A 27,681-nucleotide genomic window follows, 5' to 3' on the forward strand; every position below is an offset into this window, starting at 1 on the left:
GCCGTCTTGAATGCTTCCTCTGTCGAAACAAACGCAGCGGCGGTGATAGCTGCGCTGTAAAGCTGGAGTTATGATTCTGAGTTATGGAAACGGTAATCCAGTTCCGCACAAAGGTTCAACAGATCTTGGACAAGGAGTGCAAGGTGCGGTGTTCTCGTTCACTCTTACCAACCGCCTGATGTGCATCCGTGCTTTCAGCCTCAGGCAGCCAGCCTTCCTGGCGGTAGAGTAACGGACTAAAAAGCACGATCGCACTGTACTGAGGATGCATGTGACTGCTTCCTTGCTGTCGCTACGTTTGCGCGGTTGCGGGTCCTTTTCGGCAGGTCGACTGGGGCAAGGAGGGAAAGTTTTGGGGCATTATTAGCAAGTATGATGCCACGCACCTTGAAGCGCCGTGGACCATTTTCTATCCCAACGATGGTGACGAGGAAAACGGTGTTTTCACGCCGGATTTCTCCGAATGGCACGTCGAAGATGAGGAGCACCCAAAAGATCCCTTCACCGTGCGTAAAATCCTTGCCTGGAGGGACGGGAAGCCCTTGGGCCTGCCGAGACCGCCGGACGAACTGGACACCGCTGAGTTCGAGCCCGTCCTGGGTCACGATCCCAAGCTCCCCCACAATCAGTCAAGCGACTCCGACGGCAGTGCTCAAGAACGAGAGGATGGCGACGATGACGGCAGCGCGAGCAGCAGCAGCGGCGACGACGAGAAAGACTCAAACGGCGATGCCCTTCGCGCGCGTCGATTGTCCTCGGGTGGTTCCCTGTCCCGTGCTCTGAGCGGCACCCCACGACTTCCGCCCAAACAGTCCGCGCGACGAAACACCCCAGATACTGATGCCAAGCCGCGCCGCAGCGTCCCCTTTGGCGAGGCGCAGCCGGGCTCCTCGCACTCGCAGCCAGACGAACAGCAACAAAGCGCTAAACGAAAACCAGGGCGGCCGCGCAAGCATCCGCTGCCAGAAGGCGATCAGCCGCCAGCCAAAAGGCCACGGGGACGCCCTCCGAAAAACGCAAACACCGCTGCTGGGGGCGGTTCCGGAGGTGCGGCGAAGGCGAAGCCTGGCCGTCCACGAAGTGCGGCCCTGGAGGGGTCACTAGTTAAGCCCGCTAGCCAGCCCTCTGCCGCGATGGCGTCTGATGCTGCCGCTGGCGGCAGTGGAGGCCGCGGCGGCAGCGCAGAGCCAGTTCCAGCGCCCATCAAGCAGCAGAGGCTGGTCAGGCTGGACTCCGACGAGTTTGACGAGAAACCGGACGAAAAGCCGCCTGTCAGCAAGAGCCACGGCAAGGTCCACATTAAGGCTGCTGCCGTCGCTGCTGAGGCCGACGCACCGGGGCCCAGCTGCGCAAGTCCGATCTCAGACGACGGGGGATTAGGGACACAGGCGGCAGCAGCAATAAAGGATGGAGACGCATCCCCAGGCGACCCAGCAGAGGCCTCTATTGCCGTCGGCGCTAACAAAGGCGCTAAAGCCGGCAGGTCTACCCAGGCCGCTGCTGCGACAGATTCTCAGCTGGGGCAGCAGAAGGCGGCAGGGGCCCCGGACGCCAAGCCTGTGGTTGGCACCGGCAGACCAAAGCCGCTGTTGAACGAGGAGCAGCTTGCAAAGCGCAAGATGTCTTTCAACACAGCCGCGCCGCAGCGACCCGCGGGTCTGTTGGGCGTGCCGACGGCCAGGGCGCAGCGGGATTCCGGACACACGGGCACTGTGAAGCTTGAGGGACCGTTGGCCGTCAAGCCTACGGGGAAGGCTACTGCCGCGTCGTCGAAGCCGGCGGGGGCTGGGACGGCGACGGAGCACGGCCAGTCTCAAAGTGCAGCGGCAGGCAGCGGCACAGGGATGGCCAAGGACACCCAAGGCGCCGCTGGCGCTGCAGCCACCGCTGGCGCAGAGGGCGCCAAACCATCTACTGCTGTAGAGTTCTCTGCGGGGCCGGCCGCGGCGGCGGCAGATGCACCAGCGCAGGCAAAGGAGCAGCAGGAGGATGACGGGCCAAAAAGGGGAGATATTCCCTCGCAACTGTCACCTCCACCGCAGCAGCAACAGCAGCCCAAGGCGGCTGCACCAGGGCCTGCAAGCACCACAGCACTCCCAGCAGCTGCGGTGCTGCCGCAGCCGTCGTTGCCTGTCAGCCTACTCGCGCCGGCAGCCGTGCCCCCAGTCGTCAGCAAAGCCACCCTTCCGCCGCTACCGGTGGTGTCCCTGCCGCCGCGTACGGCGTCTACAGTGTCACTAGCGGCGGCTGTTCCGCAGCCCGCGCTTGTTGCTTCCCCTGCCTCTGCTGGCGCCGCCGTCACCGGTGCCACCGTCACGGCGGCTCTGCCGGCTTCGCAGTCAATGCCACACCTGCCGCAATGTGATTCACAGCAGTCGCAAGACCCGCTTCTCAGCTTTTCACAAGCCTACCATCCAGGCCCAAGTCAGGGCTCGCAGCGTGACCTGGCGGCGGCTGGAGAGCCCGTAGAGTCGCCACCCTCCAAGGGCGCCATCTCAGCTGCCACGTTCGGAAGGCCATCGGCTCTTCTGCCGGCCGCTGCCGCCACCGCGCTACATGGCGCTGCTGTCGTACCTGCGGCCGTGGGTGCCGCCAGTCTGGCGGCCCGGCCGTCGCTGCCCCCGACAGCCGCCCTGGCGGCGCTTATCCCCTCCGGTATCATCGCCACCGCAAGCCTGCCGCCAGCCACAACAACTCCCGTGCCGCCGGGAGCCCCCGCCGTCGTCACCACTGCTGCCCTTGCCCCCCCCGGCTCCACGGCCGCCACCTCTACTGCTGCTCCGGCCGTGCCGCCTCTGGCTAGCGGCAGCACGGCGGCGGAGGCGCTGGCAGCCGCCGCCAGCGCGGCCATCGCTTCCGGCGCCACGCCGGAAACCGCCAACCCGGGCGTCCAGCAGCTGCTGCTGCAGCTTCTGGGCCGGGCTCTGGACGCCCTGAGCAACAGCCAGAGCGCCATCAAATCCACTGCCAACTCCGCCATCCTCATGGCCAAGGCCGTGGGTGCGAACCGTGTGGCGCGCGGCTTTTTTTCCAAGCTGGGGCTGCTGGGGGAGGAGGTGGCGCTGCTGGCGCCGGAGAGCTGCACGGGCGACGCAACGGGGTGCGACCGCGTGGCGGCGGTGCTTGCCAAGCGGCTCAACGTGTTTTACGTGATGGACAGCATGTTGCACAGGTGCGGCATGGGGCTGGAGAGGGGATGGGGGCGAGGAGCGAGGGGGCATTGTATGCAAAAACGTCAATGCGAGGCGGCGGGATGAGGCGAGCTTCAGGAAAGAAGGATGTTGCAAGTGGGAAATGGAAGTGTCCATGAGTAATGGACAGTATGTTGCCGCTGCTGTTGTACAGGTGCGGGAGGGGACGTAAAAAGGGGTGGTCGTGACCCGGGGATGAGCAGGCGAACTAGTGTGGCCGTACTGGAGCCCTGTTGGTTTCATTAGCACGCGCAAAAACACGGGCGGCCGAGCTCACCCCTGCGTGTGGATATACGGCCTGCGGTTGCTTGCCGTGTTAGCCTTAGCGTTAGTGTTAGCCTTAGCGTTAGTGTTAGCCTTAGCGTTAGTGTTAGCCTTAGCGTTAGTGTTAGCCTTAGCGTTAGTGTTAGCGTTAGCGTTAGTGTTAACGTTAGTGTTAACGTTAGTGTTAGCGTTAGCGTTAGCGAACCAAGGGCCCCGGTCGCACGGGTAGTGTTCCTGCTGGTACCTGCTTGGTACCCAACCATTGTGGATTTCCCCTCCCAGCAAAATGTGTTGACTGATGTGGGCTCCTGTTGAGAATGTTCCTTGCCTTCCTTCCGTGTTTGCTCATACCTCCTTAACCCGGTGGGATACGGTGCACCTTTCCTACCGTCCCTCGCAATCCATCTACCTGGTGGTTGATTTTGTCTTTAGAATCTGCGTTTGGTCTTGTTCGCTGACGCATTTTTGAGGGTCACGTCTGGTTCTCTGAAATGCTCTTTCGGAAACGACTATTTGCGCAGCATTGCCACGCATTTCCACTTTTCCACCCCCACAGCTGCAACGCGCTTCTCCTTTCCTACTTTTACCCTTTTCCGGCCTCAGATGCACGAAGGAGGAGGCCATCGCCTCCTGGCCCAAATGGATTAATTCGGGTCTGCAGGCGTCCTTCCGGCTCAAGGTCTTTACAGAACATCATTTAAGGGCCGTAAGGAAGGTACGATGGCTAGCTGGCTAACTAGAGGGGGGCTGGGTGGATGGATAGCGTGGGCACGGTTAGGTGTAGCTCGGGGGTGGGGTGGGGGGGTATTTGGTCCTGGTTTAAAAACACACGCCGGGGTGGTGAATACCCACGAAGTGCACAGGGTTTTTCCTGCAGAGGCAGAGGCAGGAAGGAAGTCCCTTGCATTGGCCTACCACTGATACAAACACGGAGCGGCAGTGGCAGTAAACGAATATGTGCGAGGATGCTGTCTTTTTCATTACAACTGGGGTTGGTGCGATGATGGCCTGTTTCTGCATGGCACAAACCATGGATGGGGGTGCACATCATGCATGGATGAATGGCAAACAGACAGACATGCAAACGAACATCACGTGTGTTTGTGTGTCACGCTGATGAGCAGGTCACGGATGTCTGGAAGAAGCGCAACCTGCTGGATGCGAGTGTGCTGGACATGGCGGACCGAATTCTCACGGAGCAGGAGAGCATGCTCAAATCCAGATCGGCTGCTGGGGCAGCGGCAGCAGCGGCAGCAGCAGCAACCGCATCAATGACCGGGGCAGCCGCGGCGGCGGCGGCCGTTGCCGCCGCTGCCGCGTCGGGGCTGGGGCCGATACCAGGTCGTGGCGATCTTGAAGGCCCCTTCATGGCGCCTGGCGGCGCGGGGCCACGCGGGGGACCTGCGGGCCTACACGTCGAGATGGGCGGTGAGGGCGCAGCTGGGCCACAGCGAATGAGCCATGCGGGAGCTCCCATCGTCGCAGGCGTCCGCAGGTACGTGAGCGTCGCAGTGTGCGGGCTGTCCCATTTACCTACATATGCATGCTTTCGATTTGTGCGGCCCATATGCTGGCGCTGCTGCCCAACCAACGCAGCTTCGCGGCCCATGTCAGCGCGCGCATGTCGTGCGTGCGTGCTTGCAAGGGCGAGTCCTACACTGCTCGTATCTTACGCGGTACCAATAGGCATCGTTTTTTACTTAAACAGAATCCATTGGCGGCCATCGAAACGCCATTTTCCACCGAAACTAAACCACCAGGCGGCGGCCGTACTGCATGGTGATGCCGCGCCCGTCGAACCTGGCGCGATTTAACTACCATATGGGCGAGTACGAGATGTACTACATCAACCGTTTCGGCCCCATGACCAACCGCTGCTTCATTGACAACCCGTACGGTTCCCTGGAGGACTCCAAAGATGAGTTGACGGGGGAGCCCCTGGCCAAGCTCATTGAGGTGGACCTTTCGGAGGACGATAACGAGCCGGACTTTTCAGGTGGGCGCCGCCTCGTGTATGAGGTTTGAGGGTAGGTGCCCTGGTAGTACAAATATGATCCAATCTTGGTGAATGGGTGCGGAATGGGTGAGTGCGTGGAGTGGATGGATGGATGGATGGATGGATGGATGACGGCGGCGTGGATTCTGGGTTTTTGGAATGATGGCGGTGAGCATGGAGGGCCGCGAAAAAGGGACCAGGCGGGAACCAGCCAGGGGGTTAAGTGTAGGGATGTACCTGGGTGGGGCGTATTCGCCCGCCTAGGCAACGGCGCCTACTACCGAAGAAGGGCGCCTGTCCGCCCATCAGGTAGACAAACAGCGGCATTTCGGTACACGCTGGGCGGCCAAGCAGGCGGGGGAGGGTGAATACCTGGATGGGGGTTACGTGCCCAGGCACGTATGCCTGACTGGGGTAGAAGATTAGTTAGTAGTTCGTCCTGGAGCAAGGAATGCACAGAAAACACAGGGCGAAAGTTCTCTGTCCCGACACCTCGTTATGACCTTTCTTCCAGTTGGGTTGGGCTGGGCTGTGATATAAGTTTTCGTGCCCGTGCGAGGTGGGGACTTGAGAGACCCTCGACGGCCCGGACGCGCAGCTGAGTTGACCTGGCTGTGGCTCCGGCTCCTCACCTGCTGTATGTTCTTCTGGCGCAGGCACCGTCACCTGGCGTGAGGTTATTGCCGTGCAGCTGCCGCAGTTCAACCCCGAATCGCCGCTGCGTGGCGGCCCGCCAGCCCCCAACGTCACACCACCACACCCCCACTTGGAGGAGGAGCTCAAGCTGGCGGCCCTGGGGCTGTCCAGGACGCCGGCGGCAGCTCCGCGGCCCAGCTTAGCTCCGAAATTCATCACGTCGATGCCGCTGTCCAGTGCTGCTGCTGGCGCTGGCGCTGGCGCCGGCACCAGCGCCAATGGAGCCACCGCCGCTGCCGCGGCGGCGTCAACCATTGCCGTCCCTGCTCCCCCTGTCCCGGCGTCGCCTCCGCCGGATGCTGCACGCGTCGGCATCCCCGCCATTTCGGGCCTTACGCCGCCGCCTGGAAACGATATGGACGACCTGGATACGTGGGCGTACGGCGGGGAGCCTGCCCCTGCCGATTCTGCCACGGCGGGCGCGGCAGCGGCAATAGCAACGGCGGCCGCGTCGCAGTCGACGGGACCAGCGGCAGCCGGCAGCCGCTCGGTGACCGAGGAGGACACCCAGCCCAACATTTTCGATATGCCGGCCGCGCCTAGCCATGAGGTCTCGTCCACCGGCCGACGGTGGGTGCGGCGGTGGGGGGGGAGTAAAGGGGCAAGTGAGGTAAAGAGGGGCGAGGGGAAATCGAATGGGGCCGAACTTGCAATTTGCATCGCCGAGGGGAATGCGCTGCGGAGTTTAGCCATGGTGCCTGTTGTCCTCACGCCACATTTTGCCGCACTTGCGGGGTTTGGGAAGGGAGAATTTGGAACGACATACCTAAGGACGAACCAGTACACAAAAGAACAGGGGCAGCAGCATGGAATCGCTTAACGTCCGCTACCTACTGGCACCTGGTCACATGGGATTGGTTTTTGGACAGTAATTGCACTTACGAGTTTCTATGATATTTTATCTATTTCGGACAGCCTTCGGCTGGTCCTTGGGGCCCCGAGTCCTAGGGGTCCGTTACACCTTTCGAGGGTAACGCAACTCCAGGGAGGAGTAAACCCCCCAAAACACACACAGACACAACCCATCCAACACACATAGGTGGGTTGGGAAACAACAGTCCCTGGGGGGGAAGATCCAGCACTGGGGGCAGAGGGTTGGGCAATAGGAGCAGGCAATCGTATCGTATGCCCGGGTGCAGGGATGTGTGCCATTTCCCAGGGTTTAGCCGCGGGGCCGCATTCGCCGCGCCTGCATGGGAGCCCTTGGTCGTTGCGTGGGAGCCTGTGTCCGCGGCTTCCGTAAAGCAATCATCTACGGGTGCATCATGGGGTAGAGGGCCCATGGGCTGCTGCCCGGCCACGGCAGAATGCTTTCTGCTAGGGCTCGGTATCTGAGTATTGGCGGCCGCTGCACCCGGCAACAGGCGGTGTTGCATACGGGGTGGAAGGGGAAATGTATGAGTGCTGCTATCGTGACGTTTAGTAGGTGAAAGCACAGCGAAAGGGGAGTTGTCTCTCCGTTGTGGGCTCCACTGGCCAGCTAGGCAGGCGACGTGATCCAGGGTAGGGAAACCAACGGCAAGCCACGTGCATGGAAAGCCGGGGGGTGTCGTGTCGTGCATTGAAGACGGATTCAGCACAAGAAAACGGTGTCGCATTTGCGCTTTGTGCTTAGCGCCCGACGACGTATCTTAGCGCCCAACTTGGCGAAGTAAATATGTCTCCTAGCTCCGCAGGCAGCCAGGGAGAATGGAGGGTGCCCCGGGCAAAATGGCCTCCTGTTGTCCGGGAGTTCTGCCTCCCATCCCATCGCATGGCATGGTATCAGATTTATCCGTTATCCCGTACGGCCCAGATGGTGTTATATGGGGAAAGGAGTAGGGAGGGAGGAGGAGGTAATAAAGGGAGGAGGGGCGGACACCTTATTGTGCGCTAGATGGGAATGGGGAAATTCTCCGATTTTCATCTCTCTCTCTCTCTCTCTCTCTGACGTTCTGTGTTTCCTCTGCGTGATGCTTCTGTCGTGTGATCCAGGTCTGAGTGGGACGATGTGGACATGGACATGTCTGAGGATGAGGACGGCGAGTGGCAGCCGCCGCTGCCCTCAGCACCGCCGCCACCGCCTCCCCCCAGCGGCGGTGGCGGCGGCGCAGCGCCACAGCCGCCCTCAACAGCCATTCCGCCTCCCGTGCCGCCCCCAGCCACGGTCTTGCCGCCACTTCCGGGGCTGCTACAGCCGCAGCCGCATGGCATGGGTATGGGGGCGCCAGATGGCTTGCTGGCGTTAATGGGACCTGGGCCTATGGGATTCCCTCTTGGCCTTCAGCCGCCGCCTTTCATGATGCCCATGCCACCAGTGCCGCCGCTTTGGCCTGGGCAGCCGCCGCTGCCCCACCCGCTGGCAGCGCCATTGCCGCCGCCACCGCTGCCGCCGGCACCGCCGCTGCCATTCCATGGCCCTCCGCCGCCGACCGAGCCGCCGCCGCCACCGCAGGAGCCAGCTCCTGCTCCCCCGCCACATGGACCCCCCTCACCGCCGCCGCCGCCACCCTCGCATCCACCCCTTCCTGGCGCTGGCAGCAGTGGCGGTGGCTCGCCACCACCACTTCCGCCGCCCATGCCAGCGCTTCCGCCGTTGCCGCCGCCCATGCCACCGCCCATGCCGCCGATGCCAACTTCCGGAGCCGGTCCTTCCCCGCCGCATTTGGCAGACCTGCATTTGCCGCCGCTACCACCCGAGGCACCTCCACAGCCGCCATCGGTTGCTCCGAAACAGGCGGCTCCGCCGAGCCCTGCCCGGCTGCCGCCGCCACCGCTGCCCTTAGACGGCCCAATGCTGCCCAACCCCACATCGCCACCGGTCAAGACCCCCACATCGCTGCCGCCGCACCTGCAGCCCACCCGCCCCGGCTCAGCGACCAAAACGGCCGCCGTGTTGCCGTCTGCCGCTGCTACAATCACCCTGACCACAGCTGCCGCGGCAGGGCCACAGGCGCTGTCGCCGAGCTGCGTTACTTCGCCGAAGGCGACTGCGACCCCAGCCGCCGCGGCTGCTGCTGCTGCTGCTGCCGCGACTCAAACGTTAGCGCCACCCGTGGCTCCGTATGTGTCCACCACGGGGGGAGCGCAGCCACGGGGGTCATCCCAAGGGCCTACTGCAACCCCCGTGGCTAATAACGGCGGTGGCCTACAGCTACTACCTGCGCAGGCCGACACGACTGCAGGTGCAGGTGCCGCATCTCCAGCCTCACAGTTACAGCACGGCGGCAGCGGGGGCCCCCGTCCCGCGGCTGCTGCTACGGTGGCGGCAGTGGTGGCACCTAGCAGCACTACCCGGAGCGGTCGGGACCGGAAGCAAGAGCGGCAGCGGGAGCGAGATGGGGAAGAGGAGATGGGGCTCTCTCCTGAGGCGGGTAGGGAGGATCGGGACAAGGAACGAGAACGTCAACGCGGACGGGATCGTGACAAGGATCGAGAAGAGCCCGAAGACAAGGAGCGGGGCAAGGGGAAGTCCCGTGAAGAGAAGGAACAGCCCAGGATTTTAAAATTGGGTCTAAAGGAAGACCGGGGCCGGGACCGGGCCCAGGAGAAGGACAGGGAGAAGGAGAGAGACCGGGAAAAGGACAGGAGCCGTAAGCGCAGTCGCTCCTCTCGCGCGGCTTCGGAGGAACGGCAAGATGAGGAGCAGCAGCTGCAGACCGTACCCCGCGACCGGCAGCAGCAGCAGCAGCAGTCCTCCCAGGGGTACCAGGCCTCCCCGCCGGCATCCCAGCAACAGCATGGTATGGAGGCGGATCGCCTGGAGAAGGAATCGGCCAGGGGCGAGCGGGAGGGGGACCGAGGGCGTGGCAGGGACAGAGAGGGAGACAGAGGACGTGAAAAGGATCGAGGTTTAGATCGAGAAAGGGAGCGAGAGCGTGCGCGGGATGGCCGCGGGCCGTTGGTGCAGCAGCAGCAGCAGCAGCAGCAGCGAGAGCCAACGACTTTGCCTCTGCGAGACGCAGACCGCGATCGTGACCGCGACCGCGACCGCGATCATGACGTTCGGGACTGGGAGCCTTCCTTGCGCCAATCGCAGCCGCCACCGCTACCGCCACTACCGCCGCAGTCGTCCGCCGGACCCCAGCGTGATATGTCGCGGCGTCGTTACGATGATCGTGACCCGCGGGACTGGCCGCCGCCGCTGCACCCGGGCCCGCCATACGAGCGAGGTTGGGACCCACGGGATGTGGACCCACGAGATCGCGACCCACGGGACTGGGATGGCGGAGGTTCTGCCTGGGACCGTGACCGCATCCGTGATCGGGATCGGGATCGGGATCGAGGAGGTGACCCATGGGACCGTGGCGGGGGACCGCCGGGTAACAGAGGCCGGCGGGAATCCGACCCAGTACGCGGCGGCCCGCCCGGGGGCCCCCTACCGCCCCACCCACATATGCACCCGCGGGAGTACCGGGAAGCGGAGTGGGAAGCATCCGGGGCACCGCTGCCGCCCTATATGCGCGGGCCACCGCCAGGCGGCCCAGGCAGGGCGGGCCCAGGGGGCCCTGGCGCCGCCCGGCCGCAGTCGCCGCCGCCGCCGCCGCACGGACGGTACGGGTATCGTGACTCCCCCGGCCGCGAACAGCCGCCGCCGCTGCCGCCACAGCACTGCAACGATTATCCCCCCTCGGCGAACGGCCGCGGCGGCCGGGCCGCACCGCGCCACAGCGGCGGCGAACCTATGCCAGACCTGCCATACCGTGATAGCGGCGCAGGCGGCGGTTACGGGAGAGGTCCTTCTCACGCCGTAGTGTCCGGCGATGCAGGCGTTAGCGGCGGCGGCATCGGCGCCCCGGACGAGCGGCGCAAGAGCTTGGGCAGCAACCTGAAGCGAGTGGTTCCATCAGATTCGCTACCGGATGAGCTGTCGCCGCGTCATGAATTTGAGGATGCGGGGAAGCAACGGCACCACGACCGGGATCGCGAGCGGGATCGGGACAGGGACCACCGGGACCGTGAGCGGGATCGCGAGCTGCGGCGGGAGCAAAAGCGGGAGAGAAAAAAGGCGCGACAGCGGCGCCGGGAGGAGGCGGATAGGGAACGTGGGGAGCGCGGCGGCGAGCGGGATACGGACCCGCCAGCCGCCGGCTCGTCACCCAGGCGGGAGGATGGTGAGGACGGGGGTGAGGCAGAAGGCGGCGGTGAGGAGGGGGAGGAGGGCGAGCTGCCAGAGGCAGTCGACGCGGCGGGACCAGCAAGCCCTGGCCCTGGTCCCGGCCCGGGCGGCAGCGGCGCCACGCTGGTCAGGAACCACCATCGGAAGCCGCACGTCCCCGGCGGCCCGGCAGCCAGCGGCGGTGGCGCAAGCGGCCGGCGGCTCATTTCCAAAGACACGGACCAGGGGATTGAAGGCGAGGCGGAGGAGGGGGAAGTTGAGCTCCCACCGCCGCCGAAACTATCATCCCCCCTCCTCTCCCCACACGGACCCCAGCAGCTGCGGCCGAGCTCCCCCCGCGGGACGTCTTCATCCCACCAGCCGCCATGCCCCCAAAACCCCAAGGCACCACACCTTCCAGGCCCAAATCCCCCGAACGCTACACAGACTGCAAGCTCCTTGGGGCCAGAGCTGCGGGCGCCGGGTCAGGCTGCTGCTGAACACCCACCGAAGCAACATTCGCCATTCGCGCAGGCAGGAGATCAGGGCGCAGAAAGTCAGCAAGGCTCAGCCCAGCAGCACCAGCAGCACCAGCAGCCACGTAAGCGGAACCCGATTGTGTACAATCTGAACCCGCGGGATAGCCGAGACGCCTTCACGTTCGCGGCGCCGCTACTCGGGCTAAAGCCCTCCTCCCCTCGGGTCGTCTCGCCGCCCGCTGCTGCTACTGCTGCTACTGGCGGGAGCCGTCCGCAGCCCCTTGCCTCGGCCCGCAGCGCCTCGCCGCGCCGCGCTGGCGGCGGCGGTGGTGGTGGTGGTGGTGGCGGCAGTGGCAAGGAAAAGGCTACGGCTCAAACTGCCGGGCGTGGCTCTGTGTCCTCGTCGCAGCACCAGCAGCAGCATGAGAGCGGCGGCGGCGGCGGCGGCAGCAGCGGTGCAGCCAATCGACCCCCGCGTGCGCCACTGTCGTTGGGGCCATCGCAAGGTAGCGGGGCCGGCAGCGGCGGTGGAGAAGGAGGAGGAGGGAGCGGGGCAGCAGGTACGTGAGAACGGCGACCGCAATTAGAGGAAGAGGGTCTCGGATTGGCGACCTCTTTTTTTGCTCACGTATGCATCAGCGGGCGTCGGAAAAGGCTCGTGGCTCGTGAATCACTTTCCGGTTTTAAAGTGATTTGGAAACCCGGAATGGGTTGTGTATGTGTGTGATGGTTTGAGGTGTAAGCAACATGAGATGGCCCCGTGCGGTGTGGACGTTGCGGAGAGAACGGGTGGCTACGTTGTATAGGCTACGTTGCTACCCAGCCTCAAGTCTGTGTGTTCATAGTCAGGAGCATTAAGAAAGGGTGGACTCCTGCACGGCACAAAGTCCGCTGCATACCGTATCGTCACCTTCTTTCCCATGCTGCCCTGAGCTCCGCCACTACCTGCGCCGTTGCCGTACAGACATTCAGCACGTGTGTTCAGCTGTTGTCGCGCCGCGGCAAAGTTGTGTTGTAGCTTAGCGGTGTGGAGCCTCTTAAGAGCCTACTGAATGGCCCAGGAGTTTGTGCCCCTGCCCTGCCCTGCCCTGCTCTTGATGTTGGGTACGTTACACTATGTGACCTTGCTTTTGTCCCGTCTCAACTTACAGGTACATCAAACCATGGCGCGTCCAATCGAAACGCCCATTCTCACCAGCAGCAGCAGCGGCAGCGGGCCCTGTCACCGCCGTCGCAGCAGCCACACCCGCAGCAGCAGCAGCACCGCCACTGTCGCGGCGCCGACGGCGGTCTTGGCGCAGCAGTAACGGCCGGCATCGCGGCATCGGCCACTTCCGCACTTCATGAGGCAGCGGCTTCTACGGCTGGAGACGCCCGGCAGCGGGAGGGCCACAGCGGCGGCGGCGGCGGCGGTGGCAGCAAGCGGCGGCGGGAGCTGGACTGGGAAGGGGAGATGATGGGGGCAGGCGGCTGCAGGGTGAGGTCTCAGTCGCCCTCCTCGCCGCCTCGCAACAGCTGATGTGCCGTGCCGGCCCGTTCATGTATGCATTGCGGACTTGTTGCCGTGGCGTGCCAGATTGCGCTGCGCCCCTCCGAAATCTACTGGAGATATCCCGCTGGTTGCCTTCCTGCCTTCCTGCCTTCCTGCCTGCCTGCCTGCCTGCCTGCCTGCCTCCGTGCTTGCTCCCGGGTGGCAGCCAGCCTGTCTGCCTGCCGGATGCTTAAAAAGGAGGAACCCTAGATGAAGACCCTACGGAGGGTCGGAGGCATCGAGGGTTGCGTTGTTCTGGAAGAACGGGTCCATGTATGTGCCCTGTGTTTGTGCGCATGTATTTTTGAGAGTCGAATGCTTTACTTCAGTTGAAACGTGCACCAGGCACGCGCCCGCGTGGGCTTTTCAAAGCATGCATGGTCGGCGGTTGTCGGCGGTGTAGGACGTGTGTGTACGTATCTATGTATGTATGTGTAGCAAGAGCTGCAGTGTTGTTGATGCGGTGTGCTGCTGCAGGCGTTGTCGCGAGGGGGCGTCTCTGTTCTTTAGGGCTATAGGATTTAAGAGGTCCAGTCTGAGGCTAGGGCGGTCGCCAAAGACTGACTGTCGAAACGGAGCATACATGGGGTGGCTTGGCGCGATACGGCCCTTGCCCTTGCGCCAGGCCCACCCATAATATCGAGGCCCTTTCCTTGTGTCTCGGGTCCTCGAGCCACTATCTGCCTTGCACGCTGCGAGGCCTACGAAGGAGAAGAGGGTCGAAGAGGTTGTGGTGTTACAGCGCCTTCAGCAGTGACACGATACAGGGAACCCCCCGGCTGCAGGCATTTTTTGACCGCGCACAGCGGTCCGCGCCGCTGTTTCGTCTTTTTCTTACGACAGTGCGGGTGAGGGAAACAACAGCAGCAGGTAGAGAGGTAGAGCGAGCGACTGAGCGAGTGAGCGAACAAGGGGAGGAGGAGGCGGCGGTGGCAGCCAAGGCAGGGGCGTCAAGCGTCGTGTTTTAGGACACGACTAAGCGTCGCACCTGATGGGGGGTTACGAGGTCCCCCTCATTCGGGGCCTCACAAGCCTCGACCACCTGGGTTGGATGCCCGGGGGCTCCCGCTCTCATGTGCTTGTCAACAGGCCGGTGACGTGTCCCCCTCTGGTCGAGGACATGGGCCGCAGGGCTGTTCGGTGGCGAGTATGCTCGTCGCAGCTGACAATTGGAACGGGGTGTGCCGTCACCGTCGCCGTCGCCGTCGCAGCAGCAGCAGCAGCAGCTCTCATAGACTGGGCGGCCACGGGAGCGCAATCCGTGAAAAGTGTCTTAAGACAGCTGGCCACCACCTCGTCCCATCGGACTTCACCGCTCCTCCTATCGGCTTTTAGGGTCTACTTGGGTTGCCATGAAGGAGGAAGGGGTGGGAGTACTGGCGCCGAACGGACTTCATATGTGGTGTTGTCTTTTGATGCCCGCTGACAACAGCACCTGCGCGGCGCCATACGACGTGGTCATAGTAGTAGCAGCAGTAGTAGTAGAAGCTCATGCTGAAGCTCAAGCTCAATCACGAAGGACCAAAGCCGCGTTCTCGAGTCTACGTCACCTGAAGCGAGCAGGGGGGCATGACATGGACGAGCTGGCGAAAGGGTTACACGACGAACATTGTCAGCAGCTGCCGTTGGGGGGCTTGCTATGTCCTGCATTTGTTGTTTTGGTTTATGGCATACACAGCTTTGGCCGCATTGGAAGTTTAAGTCGCCGGCCTTGCTAGGGGCTGCGTGTCGCGCTGTTTGGGTGGTTGTGTTTTTTCCTCCTACTTCGGTAGACTCTTTCGGTTTCCCGCTTTCATACTTTAGCTAGTCCACGGCTCTTGTCTGCAGCGTGATTCTTCCTTCACCTATGGAGAGTTCGGATGGGATCGCCGCTTTGGGCGATTTATATGTAGCGCAGTTGCTCGCAGATGTTTTTTAGCTGTTGGTAAGGAGGACAGCATTAGGCAGCGACTTAGGCCCAGGCAGGACACGGCATTTGCTTTATTAACCTGAAAATTTCTGTCGGGACGCCATTTATTTCCTCCCAGCCGCCGCCATTAAGACATGAAGCTGGCCGCCTTGGCGGGCCAAGGACGGTCATGGGAAGAGCTTCCGGAACGCATAGGATACTGCTTGGCCAGTAATTTCCAGTTAGGGTTTTTGGCGTAGAGCCACTCGCTCTATCTTTCATGCCTCGCACCCACAATGGGAAGCTGGGTTGAGCTGCAGAGCAAGAGGGTCGTGACCTCCACTTGCAGGACGGGTGACCTGCATCAGCCTCAAGGCGACGCCGTGTTAGGACCCCGGAGGAGCCGGCGCGCGGCATTGGTGCGAGGTGTGTCAGGTGAGGCCCGGCCAGGCGTGGGATGTGCTCTTGTGGCTCTTGCGATCCGTGACACGCCCCAGATGGCAGTTCGACAAAGCTTCCCACTTTCGCTGCTGTATCGATTACTACCGTTCAGGTTAACAATCAAAATCCCACAGGCCACAACGCAGCACCCATCCCAGGTTTTGGGTGGGTTTCAAAAGAGATGATGTCTTAAAGCTGCTTAGCGGTATATTGGCAAGCTGGAAATGTGTTTATGGGCGCCCCGGGTAAAAATGGCACTCACCACTGTCCCCTTGCCTTCGCATATTATATCTTCTATCGGTAATGCAAATCCATTCATGCCAATCCGTATCGGTAAGCCCCCCACTTGGGGGACCCCGTGGTGATGCTCTTGGCGGTTCGCAGGCTCTCCGGCCGAGGGCTCGCGGCTGGCCGTCCGGCCGGGCCCCCAGCACTGCACGTGGAGGTCCCAGACAGACAGACAGACAGACAGACAGACAGACAGACAGACAGACATTCGGCACCGTGCATCCACAAGGCACTGGGACTTCATGCAAGCGGAACAGGCAGCGGTTAAACAGCTTCAGCTTCTGCTGCTGCTGCTGTGGCTGATGATATTTCGCGCCGCTGTGCTGACAACCAGCACCCTTATTCTGCAGCCAGCAGCCGGCGCGGCTGTAGCGTCCTGATGGATGGACGGATGGTAAGACGGAACAGGAGGGCTCAGAAACTGACACCAAGTTATCGATTAATCGTCATGCTGACCAATGGCCACAGCGTACTGGCCTAGCCGCTACCGTGCACGCCTCGGGCTCTGACCCTCACTTCGTCCGTGCATTAAAAGCTGAAGGCCAGCAAAGTCTCAGCCTCATCATCATCCCGACCGACCATCCACATGCGTGCCGTACAAGGTGAACACCAGTGTGGCCTGATAGCTGCCGGGAGCTGCTGCCGGGATTGAGGATCCACCAGTTTGAAGCGGAGCTGGGGTATATAGCCGGGACAGCTCTGCAGCTCGCGGCGAGCTGTGGGCCCTTTCCCAGCGCCGCATTTGAAGGTCGGACACAAAGGGCGGACACATGCACACGGGATATGACGCATCGACCCTCTATCTGGGCGACCGGCCCACTCCCGGGGCAGTAGGGCCGCGGGAACTGGGGCCGCGCGACGTTTTTACCGCACCGTTGGGGTCTCCACAGCCAATTCTGCAGTCACCGGCCTTGGATTAGGGTTGAACATGTATGCAAGTAAGGGAAGTCAGACCCTGGCCTAGATCAGAGACCAAAGCGCAAGCGGCCTCCAGGACGTGGATGGGGGCTGGACAGAGCGAACGCGTCGCCGTAGGTGCACAGCGGTGCACAAGCACACCAGCGAGTCAGTTAAGTATTTTTGAGCAACACAACATGAAGGAACTAGCATAGCACTCGGGAGTTCTTGCCGTAAATGCAAAATGGTATTACGTGATTCAACTGCGGAAGAGACGCGCATGAAACGTTGGGTCGGATCATCCGCCGGCTGCATCCCCGCGATGCCGTCCCGTCGTTGGCATGGAGATTGAAAGGTACCAACTTATTGTGTGGGCTACATCCGCGACCAGTACAGCGTAGCAAAGCTGAAGGCCTAGGCTATGACAACGTACAGCTCCTACGTAAGATTAAAACAGCGCCAAGCAGCTCATAGCGTGTTTGCTTACCTGCCATCCACACTGGCCGCAAGCGCCCCGATGCGCGCTGGACGATAGAATTTGTGGACGAATGATTTGCCAGAGCGTGTTGCTCCCTGCGCGCGAACACGCACCCAGCGTAAAAGAGAACTGTAACACGGTGTCACTTAACGGTGCGGGACATGTGGTAATGCTAATCCCCTCGGGGAGAGGCAGGCGGCGCTGCTATGTGTGGCACAGGGCTGGTCACCGTAGTGGCGTTCGAGGTGACATCGAAGTGATAGGTGGAAAGGCTGTCACACAAACCCACCAAAACGAATACTTCTACATCTCTAGAGGACATGCGATGCTTGAGTGCCGGTGACGTACATGCTTTCTGTGTGTGTGTGTGTGTGCGTGTGTATATTACACCTTGCTATATCTGCTGCTACTGCCGCTGCGCCGATCACGCCCCGTCCGACAACGCTGCTCCTGTTGCCGCTGCTGCTATTGTTATATTTTTTGTTGCATGTGCTCCCCTAATTAGCTCAAGATCGCGGGATGCGGCCCCAGGGCTGGTGGTAGCGCCACGTGTGTGCATCAGGCCGCCATTGCGCGGAGATGTACCGGTCCGATGGCGGCCGGATGCATACATACAAGGCTGGCGTGGCGTGGCGTGGCGTGGCGTGGCGTGGCGCGGCGTGGCGTGGCGTGGCGTGGCGTGGCGTGGCGTGGCGTGGCGAAGGTCCTCCGCTGTAAAAGATGCCCAGCGGCTGCTGCTGCTGCTGCGGGGTGCTGCTGCTGGCGAGGAGAAGGTTCCAGAAGGGGCCAGGAGGCGGAAGCGGAAATCCAGTGAAAGTAGCCGTGTGAAAGGTCCTGTGGTATCCAGGGAGGCGGCTGTCACTGGCCGGGTGCTCCTTGAGCCTCCCGGCTCATGCGCGAGGCCTCCACACGAGCCAACACAGGCTGTGAATGGAGGGCATCCCTTCGAGATGAGTGCAGAAATTCGTCCTTGTGTTACAAGATTGACGAGGCTCGGCAATTAGAGCAGCAAAGACAGCAGCATCCTGATGCATGAGTTGCACTAATGACAAAGTCTGCATAAGCCAAGCAAACTTGCCACTTGCCGAGGCGCTGCTCACACACACACAAACGAAAGTCCTCCCTACCCGCGATATGAATGTGTTTACGCAACGTGGAGTATTCCTAGAGCGTTTTTTCCCCTCGGATGTTTTGATTTAATGATGTGATGTTGCAGAAAGTTACTGCTTTAATGGTCAATTTTGGCGTGCGCAGGTCGAGGTCGGTCGAGTAGTAGGGTTTACGTACAGCGATAGGTACGGCATACGATTTTGCATTACGACAGATACCTAGGTAGAAAGCAGATGGCAGGGACTTGGTTGTAGGAGATAAGGTAGTTAAGAGAGTTAGGCAGAATGGTCCATCAGAATACGATAGGGATTAAAGGGACGTGGCCAAATTTGTTGGGACACGGACAGCTCCAGGTAGGTAGGTAGGTAGGTAGGTAGGTAGGTAGGTAGGTAGGTAGAATGGCTTAACCAGGCAATGGGACATTGGCGCGAACTCTTAGCGAAGAGACACTACGGTACATAAACCAGCAACCAAGATATAAATTCCACGTTCCATACCAGAAACTATTATGGCTTTATGGCCAATTTATATGTCCTGCTGCCGATATAAAAATTCTTACTTATTTACCATTAGAACTTAATCCCGCATAGTCCCCAAAACGCGCTGCAAAACAACCAACCTATCCAACACCACGAAACCAGGCTTACGGTGTACAGCAGCACCCTACACTGTCGTACATCTATTCCTGTTCCTGTACGTGCCGCATCCATTCTGCACACACAGACACACGCGCACACACACGCGCGCGTTTTGGCCGTTCTCCCGGGCACTTAAGGCTGGGGTCTGGTTTGGAGGGGAAGTCCGCATCCGAAATAGCCATAGCCCTGCCAAACTGCCTTTTGCCGCCTCCCCGTAGATGGTCGTAGGAGGCAGAGTCCTTGTTATATTCGTATATATATATATATATATATATATATATATATATATATATATCGTATGAGGATAAGGGAAACGTTGCGGCCTGGGGATTGGGCGGCTCGTTAGACTTTGGGGACACTTCGCGGTGCCATAAGCGGACCTGCGGCTACAGCCCACACAGTCAGCGTTTTATAGCGCCGACTGCTAGGGAGGATGCCGTACACAGGTGTCCCGGTTTCAATAAAGAAATGAAATCTGCGGTCGTCGCATGAGGGCAGCTGCAATGTCAACCCCGCCCTCCACTTCCACCTTTACCTCCATCTTTTCTTCGCCGGCTGCCCCGCCAAACCTGGCGACAGGGCGGCCCCAGCTGTTGCTGCTGTTGCTGCGGCGCCGGCGTAGGTGGGTGCTGCTGCTCCTTCTGCTGCTGCGAGGCTGGCAAGTGGTCTGTCTGTGCGTTCCGCCGGGTCCGGTGCCCCTCCGCATGGCAACGACCCGGGCAACGGGGCCGCAACGGTGCTCCCGCTGCAGCAGGGGGAATCGCTGCTCCCCACAAAGTTACCACTGCCGCTGCCGCTGCCACGGCCATTGCCGCTGCCGCTGTCGCTGAGTACCTGTTCCGCCATCTTGTCAAGGAGGCGCTCTCCAAGTCGGCCATGGCCTCGCCACCCTGAGCCAAACGTCTAGCTCGCCAAGGGCCCCCCTCAGCCATGATCTGCGATGGAGACGAGCGGAGGGGGGAGCGTGGCCATAGATTTCTATGCGCCATTTCGCCATTCGCCGTGCGTGCACGGGCTGGCGGGTTTCTGTTATTTGTTAATCGTGATTGTGATAATGGTTGTCATAGTGATTGTGAAAGTGGTAATGGCTGTGGTGGTGGTTGTGATAGTGGTTGTGATAGTGGTTGTGATAATGGTTGTGATAGATAATGTTAGTGGCTGTGATAGTGACGATGGTATTGGCTGTGATAATGGTTGTGATAAATGGTAATGATCGACGTATTTTAATGGCTTTTTGACTGAGAAAGGGGACGGGGGGAGCTTATGGTCATGGTGGCATGCAACCGCTGTTACAACGTTTATAGAGACGCGCTATCGGGACCTGTAGCAGCGGCACCTGACCCCTGCTGCATCAGGCTGGTGGCCGAGCGCTGCATGTGGTGGTGCAGCCTTTGTGGCTGGAAAGGAATCCTACTTCGCGCGCAGGCGCTTGCTCGTGTGTTAGTCAGTTTGTCTGTCAGTTTGTCTGTCTGTTTGTCTGTTTGTCTGTTTGTCTGTCTGTCTATCTGTCTGTCTGTCTGTCTGTCTGTCAGTCTGTTTGTCTGTCTGTTTGTCTGTCTGTCTGCCTGCCTGTCTGTTTGCCTGTTTGTATGTATGTATGTATGTCCTGCTGAAAGATCGCTGGACAGCAGCTCGCCTGCGGTGGTCCATGAAGAGCACAAACTAGGAACGTTGTAAAAAGGCGCGTAGCGAGGAGGACCCCCAGCTCTGCGGACTCTCCAGCATCACAGCCTAAGTGAACCCCCTGCACTCTTAAACCCGCTGCGACCCCCGATGGTGCCCATCTGACACGGCTCGGCGCTGTTCGGTTCAACAGCCCGGAGCTCCCGGAGCTCCTCATCCATACATCATCCACATCCCAGCCCCTAGGATGTGAACTTACACACTTACACACACACACTTCCACACACTTCCCCCCCCCCACACACACACAGTACACGACACGTACGACAGTACGACTCGAACAACTGCACAAGTAATGCAAGCGAATGCATCACGTCGTACATTACTAATCTGCGTACAATAGTACTGCACGAATGGTATGAACAATATAAATCGGAAACAAGAAACAGACTGTGCAGCATCAACTCATGCCCCAACGGCTGTAGTTGGAATGGTGCGAGGGAGGTGGCTGTGTCTCTTGTGTATGTGGGGGTGGGGGGAGGTGGGGTGGGGCGGGGTTTGGGTTGGGTGGGGGGGCAGTGGGATTGGGATGGAAGCACTCAATGAGCGTGCGTGTGTATGTCAAGAGCAATGTCGGAGCAAATCCTTTCAGAACTGAGCCGTCCCGGACGATGCTGTGGACTTGCGTGGCTGGCGTGAACGTGTGTGGACTTGTGTAAAGGTGTGATGGTGGAGTGTTAGGAGTCATTGCGCCTGGATGATGTAGAGGCTCACACATGCGCGGGCGCGCGTCAAGGAACCGAGCGAGATGCGAGGAGCTAACAGCCAGCCCACAGCCAGCCTACTAACACGCAAGCACACCAAGCGACACAGGCCGGCTGGGGATGACCCCAGTGACCCGCACGGTGACCCACCTTCCACAGATTCGTGGCTGACTCCCACATCATACTGTGCTGCTCCGTTCGGTCGACCTGCGCCCGTGCCATACGACATCATCGGACAGTGCGCGGAACGGCGTCGCTTGGCAAGGCACCGCAGGACATGCGCGGTATGACGTACTGTGTGTGTAACACCTTGGGTTGCGTTATTGTCCAAACTTGTAACAGTGTATTGCTTTGGACGACCAAACGAAACATAGACCATCACAGTACCCGGCGGGTGGCGCAAGATATGCCCTGTGTACATATCAAGGCACAACACTGCTCATCATTAAAAGCGGGCGAAGTGGTCTGATTTAGAAAGCCGCCACACCGCCACACCGCCACACCGCCCGGCGAAACCCAGGACCTCAGGGCCTGTAAAGGGCGAAGAAGGGTCCATCATGAGTGCCGTGTGGAGGGGGGAAGGACAAGGATGGGAACAGCGGGCGGGTACGGCCGCTGGGCGGAGACAGTGCCCCTCCCCAAGTTTTAACAGCAAGGTGACGGCATGGCAACGCCGCAAGAAGCTGCTCCTTGGCGGCAACCAACGTGATCGCAACGTACCCCCCTGAGTGACTTCAAACAGCTCGTCAACCGGACACAGCGCCAGCCCAACACATCTCAACAGCGCCCCGCTGGGCCCTACACTCATTTGCTCCGTACTCCTCCTATCGTATATCGTATATCGTAACATGCTCCCCAATCTTCTCATGGCCCCCGACTTTGAAGCTCTGTCGGCCCTGCATTTTCTCCCATCCTTGCCTGCGGCGCCATAGGGCCCATCTGCTGCAACCCAGACACCGACAACACTACCGCTGCGGGTCCATAGGCGTCCAGACAAGCAGGCGCTGGCCACACGAACCTCCAGCGGCCCCGAACAGCAGCAACGATATCTGCGGTAGCCGCAACCACTGCCAACGCCGTTGCTGCCTCCGGCTGCGTCGCCTCCGCAACAACGGAAAGTCAAGTAACAGGCTGCGGCGGGTTACGGTCTTCCGGGCACCTGTTGTTGCTGATGTATGAGCATGTGGGGCTAAGGGGCCCCCGACGGCTGCGGTGGTGGTGGTGGTTGTTGCTGCTGATTCCGGAGGTACTTTTTGGCTGGGTTGCAGTCGATGGCCTCCTAAGCAACATCCACCATGCCCTGTGAAAGATCTAGGCCGTACACAGCTCGCTGACCACCGTACAGGCTGTGCAACCGCACCAGCTCGTGGCCCGGAGAGAAGGGAAAGAGGGGAAAGAGGGAGAGAGACGGGGAAAGAGAGAAAGAGCGGAGGTCGCCCGGCTTGCGCCCGCGGGCAACGACCAGCGGACTGCATGCCAGCGTTATGTCTGTGTGTGTGTGTGAGTGTGTGTGCGTGTGTGTGCGCGCGCGTGTGAGTATGTGCATGCATCCTTGCGAGGTCCAACCCTTGCAGTTGTTCCTGGATGAGCCGTCCACACATAACACCGATCCTACCGTACCGAACGAGCACTAGGAGGTTAGTCGAAGTCCACATCGAAACTGGAAATAAAATAATTGGATACTACCAAAAAGGAAACGTCGAATATTTACAACTTGTAGGCTTTGCGGGACGTGTTGGATGGCTTCAGCTGCAAACGCTGCTTGAGCCTGCGCCGGGAACAAGCCTCCGGCATCGGTATTTTTATGAATAGGATACAGGAGCCGGCTGCCAACTGTTATAATCGCTATATCACGTTTGACGACCGTGCTTACAGCAGCAGAGGAGGTTGCGGTATGCGCTGGGAAGCACTTGAAGGGGCAATGAAGGGACGCCATGCGTGGCCTACAAGTTACTACGCGCTTTTTCCAACGCGCGGTAGCACGCTATAGCAGCGCGCTGCAATGGCAGCAGCAGCAGCCGCCGCAGCAGCTGCCCTACAGTAGGAACCTGCGGTCTCCCGCCGGCGAATGAAGGCACCTAATGTGCATGACGCTCCTCACACCTGCGCGCTGGCTTGTACAACCACCACGCGGTGGCTACCCCTTTCCCAAACGGGCGCGAAATCACCAAGTGAGGGCTGTGTGCTCCTCTCTTTCTTCCTCTGCGTCTTCTCGGTCTTCACAAGAGAAACCTTTTGTGACCTTGAATGTCAGGGTTGCCAAAGAGCTGTGGTGGATGGTGCCAGCATGGCGGCCAGGCAGGCGGGCAGGCGGGCGAGCGAACAGCAGTGGTCGCTGCGCACGCTACCCCCAAATCGAAAAAGGCATCAAGGGGGTATCCAACCACCCATCACACACAACACTACGACCACGACTTCTGCGACCACCATCGCCATCGCCATCACTAGCACTACTGCCATTGCGCGGCGGCCCAGTACATCAAGCCACTCGGCCGTGTAAGCTGCCGTATTGCAGTAGTACTCTCCTCCTCCTCCGCCTCTCCTTCGTAGGTTTAAACGCTTCAAATAAAACCCAATCGTCAGAGCAGCAGCAAAAAGCAAGAAACGTCTCCGGTTCCCCTATACATGTATATACACAAACCATCATCTCGCAACGCAGCTAAAGCACTACACAAATGTTCCCTACCTACCAAGTGTCCCAACTGACAACTAACCTAACTATGAAAACAAAACCAGAGGCCAACGTGTCCTGGAACCGCCTGCCCTCGTTTCCCCCCCCTTGACTGGGCTGCTGTTTGAAACCCATCCACCCACCAACCGACCCGCCGGGTCTGCAGCAAGGCACCACCCACGGTCCCGGCGGCAGACTATGCCGCCGCAGCTCACGCAATGGGGACTGGAGCCGGCAGTCGAACCGAGGGACGAGCTCCCTGCGAGAGAGAAACACGGAGACGGCTCCGCAGCATCACATACATACACACGCAGCGCACATTCATACACACGCATGGCCGGAGGCGCCGCAAAACAAGCCAGTCACCGTGCTCACGGAACAGACCAGATAGGCCGAATCGCGAGGACGGGAGACAAGGGAGAGGATAAGGGGCGTAGGAAGAGATGGCGGTGGGGGGGAAAGAGAAGAGGGGAGGGAAACCCAGAAAGGGAAGGGGATCCGAGGGCTGGCCAAACCCGCCACCAGCCCAGCCCACCATGAGCCGCACGCACCACGCATGCAGGCAGGCAGAAACACGCGCGCACTCGAGGGACGCAGTCATAGCTCGTGTGTCCGACCGACAGACCTACCGACAGCACAGTTGCGCGGTTTTGAGTCCAAGCCCAACCCAAGAGATCCGCGCGGTCCTACCCATCATCGCATCGGCGCGCAACATAGCGCTGCCGCAAAATCGCAGTGCCCTGGCTCGCTGCAGACGTCGCTCTCGTAAGCCAAGCGCAAGCCACAATTGGTGGCGAGCAAGTAACATAACCACTTCTAGGTACAATAATAAACATTCCTAATTGTCAAATAGATAGCATCATTAATTGGCAACCAGTGGAATCGGGTGCGGATGGTTTATGTATGGACCAATGGAGACTTACCGAACCAGTCAGAAAATAAACGTCCATCCGAATGATCTTCCTCGTTCAGATTGTTCCATTCCGATTACTATATCGACTTCGCCTTTCGTGCATGTCGTATTTCCGTGTCGAGCGCACCAGTCACTGTGGTCAATGGGCCGCACCAACCCGACCGCAAGCCGACTGCCGCCGCCACCACCGACGCATAGCCGCCGGCGCGCTTCCTTTCCACATACGCACAGCCAAAACCACTCAGACAAGGTACATGCTGTTCAACCAGTCAACCACGCACATGCAACATGCGCCGCTTGGAAAGGAAGCAAAACCCAGCGGGGGTTTGGGGGCGCAGGCGCAGCGGCAGCTGCTGGCACTGCACACACGTGCACGTGCACGCGCTCTCCAACCACCGCCGATCCAAAGGCACGTTCCGCGCGAACAACGTCACGGTCTGCTCTTCTGACTTCTAACACTTGTGTATGCCGTAGCAAATAGCACCGGTTCTCGTAAGGACTATGTCACATCGCATCACATCACATCACGTGTCATGCAGCCCGCGTGTAGTTGCCGGTGCAACCCCCCGCTTGGCCGGGGGCCTGCCCTGAGCAGGCTTGGCAGCGCTCCCGTTCCACTGAGCGCTTGCCGCACATCACACACACCCTGCTGCCCTTCACCGAAAAGAAAGCATGTGATGAATGTGTGGATGGGGACGGCGATGGTTCGCCCTCCGTTATTTAGCATGTAGGAAGGCGCCGAAACCCATCCTCGCCCTTTCCTTCATCCTTGGCTTCTCTTGCCCTACCCTAAACTGCCCACGCTGACATGCAGAAAGGACCGCCTTCCGGCGCGCAATCTGCAGCAGAGGTGGCGCGAGTGTTCGCGCTGGTGCTATGCTAGCTACGAAAAAGAAGATACGCACGCCTGGAAAAGCCCCAGGTTCGAAAACAGCTGCCGTTATCCTACCCTACTCTACCCTACCCTAACCTATTCCACCCTACCCTACGCTGCAACGCTCAACACTACACCTCACCTACTACGTGAACGCTCTTCCTCTTACGTCTGGAACCCCCAGACTGCTAGCTATCCCACCACGAACACCGTGGTCCGGCAACGTGACCTTCTGCGGTCACAAGTTCCCTACAACTCCATACCTACTGACCTACACCTTCCCACATATTGCCTAGCGCTACCTACCTACCTACCTACCTACCATACCTACCATACCTACCTACACACGCACACACACACTACGTGGACGCTTCCCTCTTCCATCTTCACCATCAGCAACAATAATATTACCACCACCATCATCATCACCACTAATAATATTACCACCACCATCATCATCACCACTAATAATATTACCACCACCATCTCATACAAATTCCAGGAAGCTAACTCCGGCCCCCTCCTGGCACTTACAGAACATGAGGAGCTGACCATGAGTCCTTACAACGGCTCATCATCCATTGCCGATTTGAGGAACAGGCAGGTGCGCCTTAAAAGCGAGGGCGCGGAGGGGGGGGCCTGGCACGCAGGTAGAGCTTCTCTGAGCCTCCCGCCGCTGCCAACACTCCCGCCGCTGCCAAGCACCGTGTTATTCGTCCCGCGAGCGCAGCGCATGCACGCGTATCTGATCAGCCTTTCCCGTGCGCGATTGCGGTGGGGACATTGAACCCCAGCCAGCCGGACAGCCAGCCAGCCAGACTGGCTGAGAGCCCGGTCGCCACAAGACTTCACAGCGAACTCCACTGTCATATAAACGCGGCAGCGGCGGCGACAGGTAAGGAATCCGCCGCGCGCAACCCGCCGTACGCCGCAATCCATTTCCTTTTCACAAGCCGGCGCTGGCCGCCACTGACGCCGCTGCGGCGGTCCGCAGATCGAACAGGGCCTGCATGGCCTCCATCTCGCTCGCGCAGTTGCCGCCGCTGTCCTCGCCTTCCGACGTGGCAAGTCCCCAGCGCTCACCCCCATCCTCATCCTCCAACTCCTCCCCTGTTTTCCCCCTTCCCGCGCCCACATCGTGCCCCGTATCCGCAACGCCATCATCATCCACTTGCCTTGCCGGCGCCGCCAATCCCCCCAGGGCTCTGGGCGTCTTGCTGCGAGAGCGCAGGGACTGCCGGGTGGGCTCACGGCCTGTTGTGTATTGATCCTCGATCGCAAGACCTGCTCCATAATTATGGTGTTGGCTGTGGTGCTGGTGGTTGCCAGGCAACTGCCCCTCTGCATACGGCGATAAGGCCCTCACGCGCAGCTGCACAAGGACGGGAAGGGAGGAGGGTGGCTTTGGGGTAAAGGTGAGGGGCAGGTTGGGGAGGGGTGTGACAAGTGCCGTGTAGTGAAAGAGGCTGCGACACGGGAAGATGTCGAAACTCCAATGAGTACTTGGGCAGGCAGAGCGCGCCAGGAAACGGACGGAACATTTGCGTGCGTGTGTGCACGTGTGTATATGTGTGTTTTCATAATGACCAACACCATTGCCGCCGACCAAGGCATGTACGTTAATTCCATATGTATACATACATCAGGGCGTGAGGGAATGAGAGAGAAGGGTGAGGTCGCGTTCGTCCGTGCAGCTCCCTCTCCATTACCCACGTCCCAACGGGGCAGCCAGCCAGCCAGCCACCCACCCACCCACACGATCGTCCCCTTATTCACCGCGCTAGCACGTCCCGCCTCGCTGTCCTCCCGGCCGCCGCAGCTCTCCCACTGCTCCTCCTCATCGTCCTCCTCCTCCTCCCCTT

At 60.2% G+C, this 27,681-nt stretch overlaps 2 protein-coding genes across 2 annotated transcripts; one reads left to right on the forward strand and one right to left on the reverse strand.

The window, feature by feature from the left end:
* Positions 1-83: 83 nt before the first annotated feature.
* On the forward strand, positions 84-13,428 carry VOLCADRAFT_97651 (uncharacterized protein; the record flags this gene model as incomplete). The annotated part of the gene is made up of 10 exons (XM_002956582.1): positions 84-143; positions 327-3,172; positions 4,059-4,170; positions 4,580-4,950; positions 5,216-5,451; positions 6,108-6,717; positions 8,122-9,168; positions 9,412-12,263; positions 12,855-13,180; positions 13,405-13,428. 10 exons carry the CDS (start codon positions 84-86, stop codon positions 13,426-13,428), a joined length of 8,484 nt encoding a protein of 2,827 aa, XP_002956628.1.
* Positions 13,429-15,878: 2,450 nt separating this feature from the next.
* VOLCADRAFT_97652 (uncharacterized protein) lies at positions 15,879-24,633 on the reverse strand (the record flags this gene model as incomplete). Its single annotated transcript, XM_002956624.1, has 9 exons — positions 15,879-15,996; positions 17,236-17,321; positions 17,812-17,982; positions 19,544-19,909; positions 21,512-21,568; positions 21,849-21,892; positions 22,380-22,462; positions 24,248-24,291; positions 24,568-24,633. The coding sequence occupies 9 exons, from the start codon at positions 24,631-24,633 to the stop codon at positions 15,879-15,881; spliced, it is 1,035 nt and encodes a 344-aa protein (XP_002956670.1).
* Between the last annotated feature and the right edge of the window lie 3,048 nt (positions 24,634-27,681).

The sequence above is a fragment of the Volvox carteri genome (genome assembly GCF_000143455.1).
Source record: "Volvox carteri f. nagariensis unplaced genomic scaffold VOLCAscaffold_63, whole genome shotgun sequence".
Lineage (NCBI taxonomy): Eukaryota > Viridiplantae > Chlorophyta > Chlorophyceae > Chlamydomonadales > Volvocaceae > Volvox > Volvox carteri.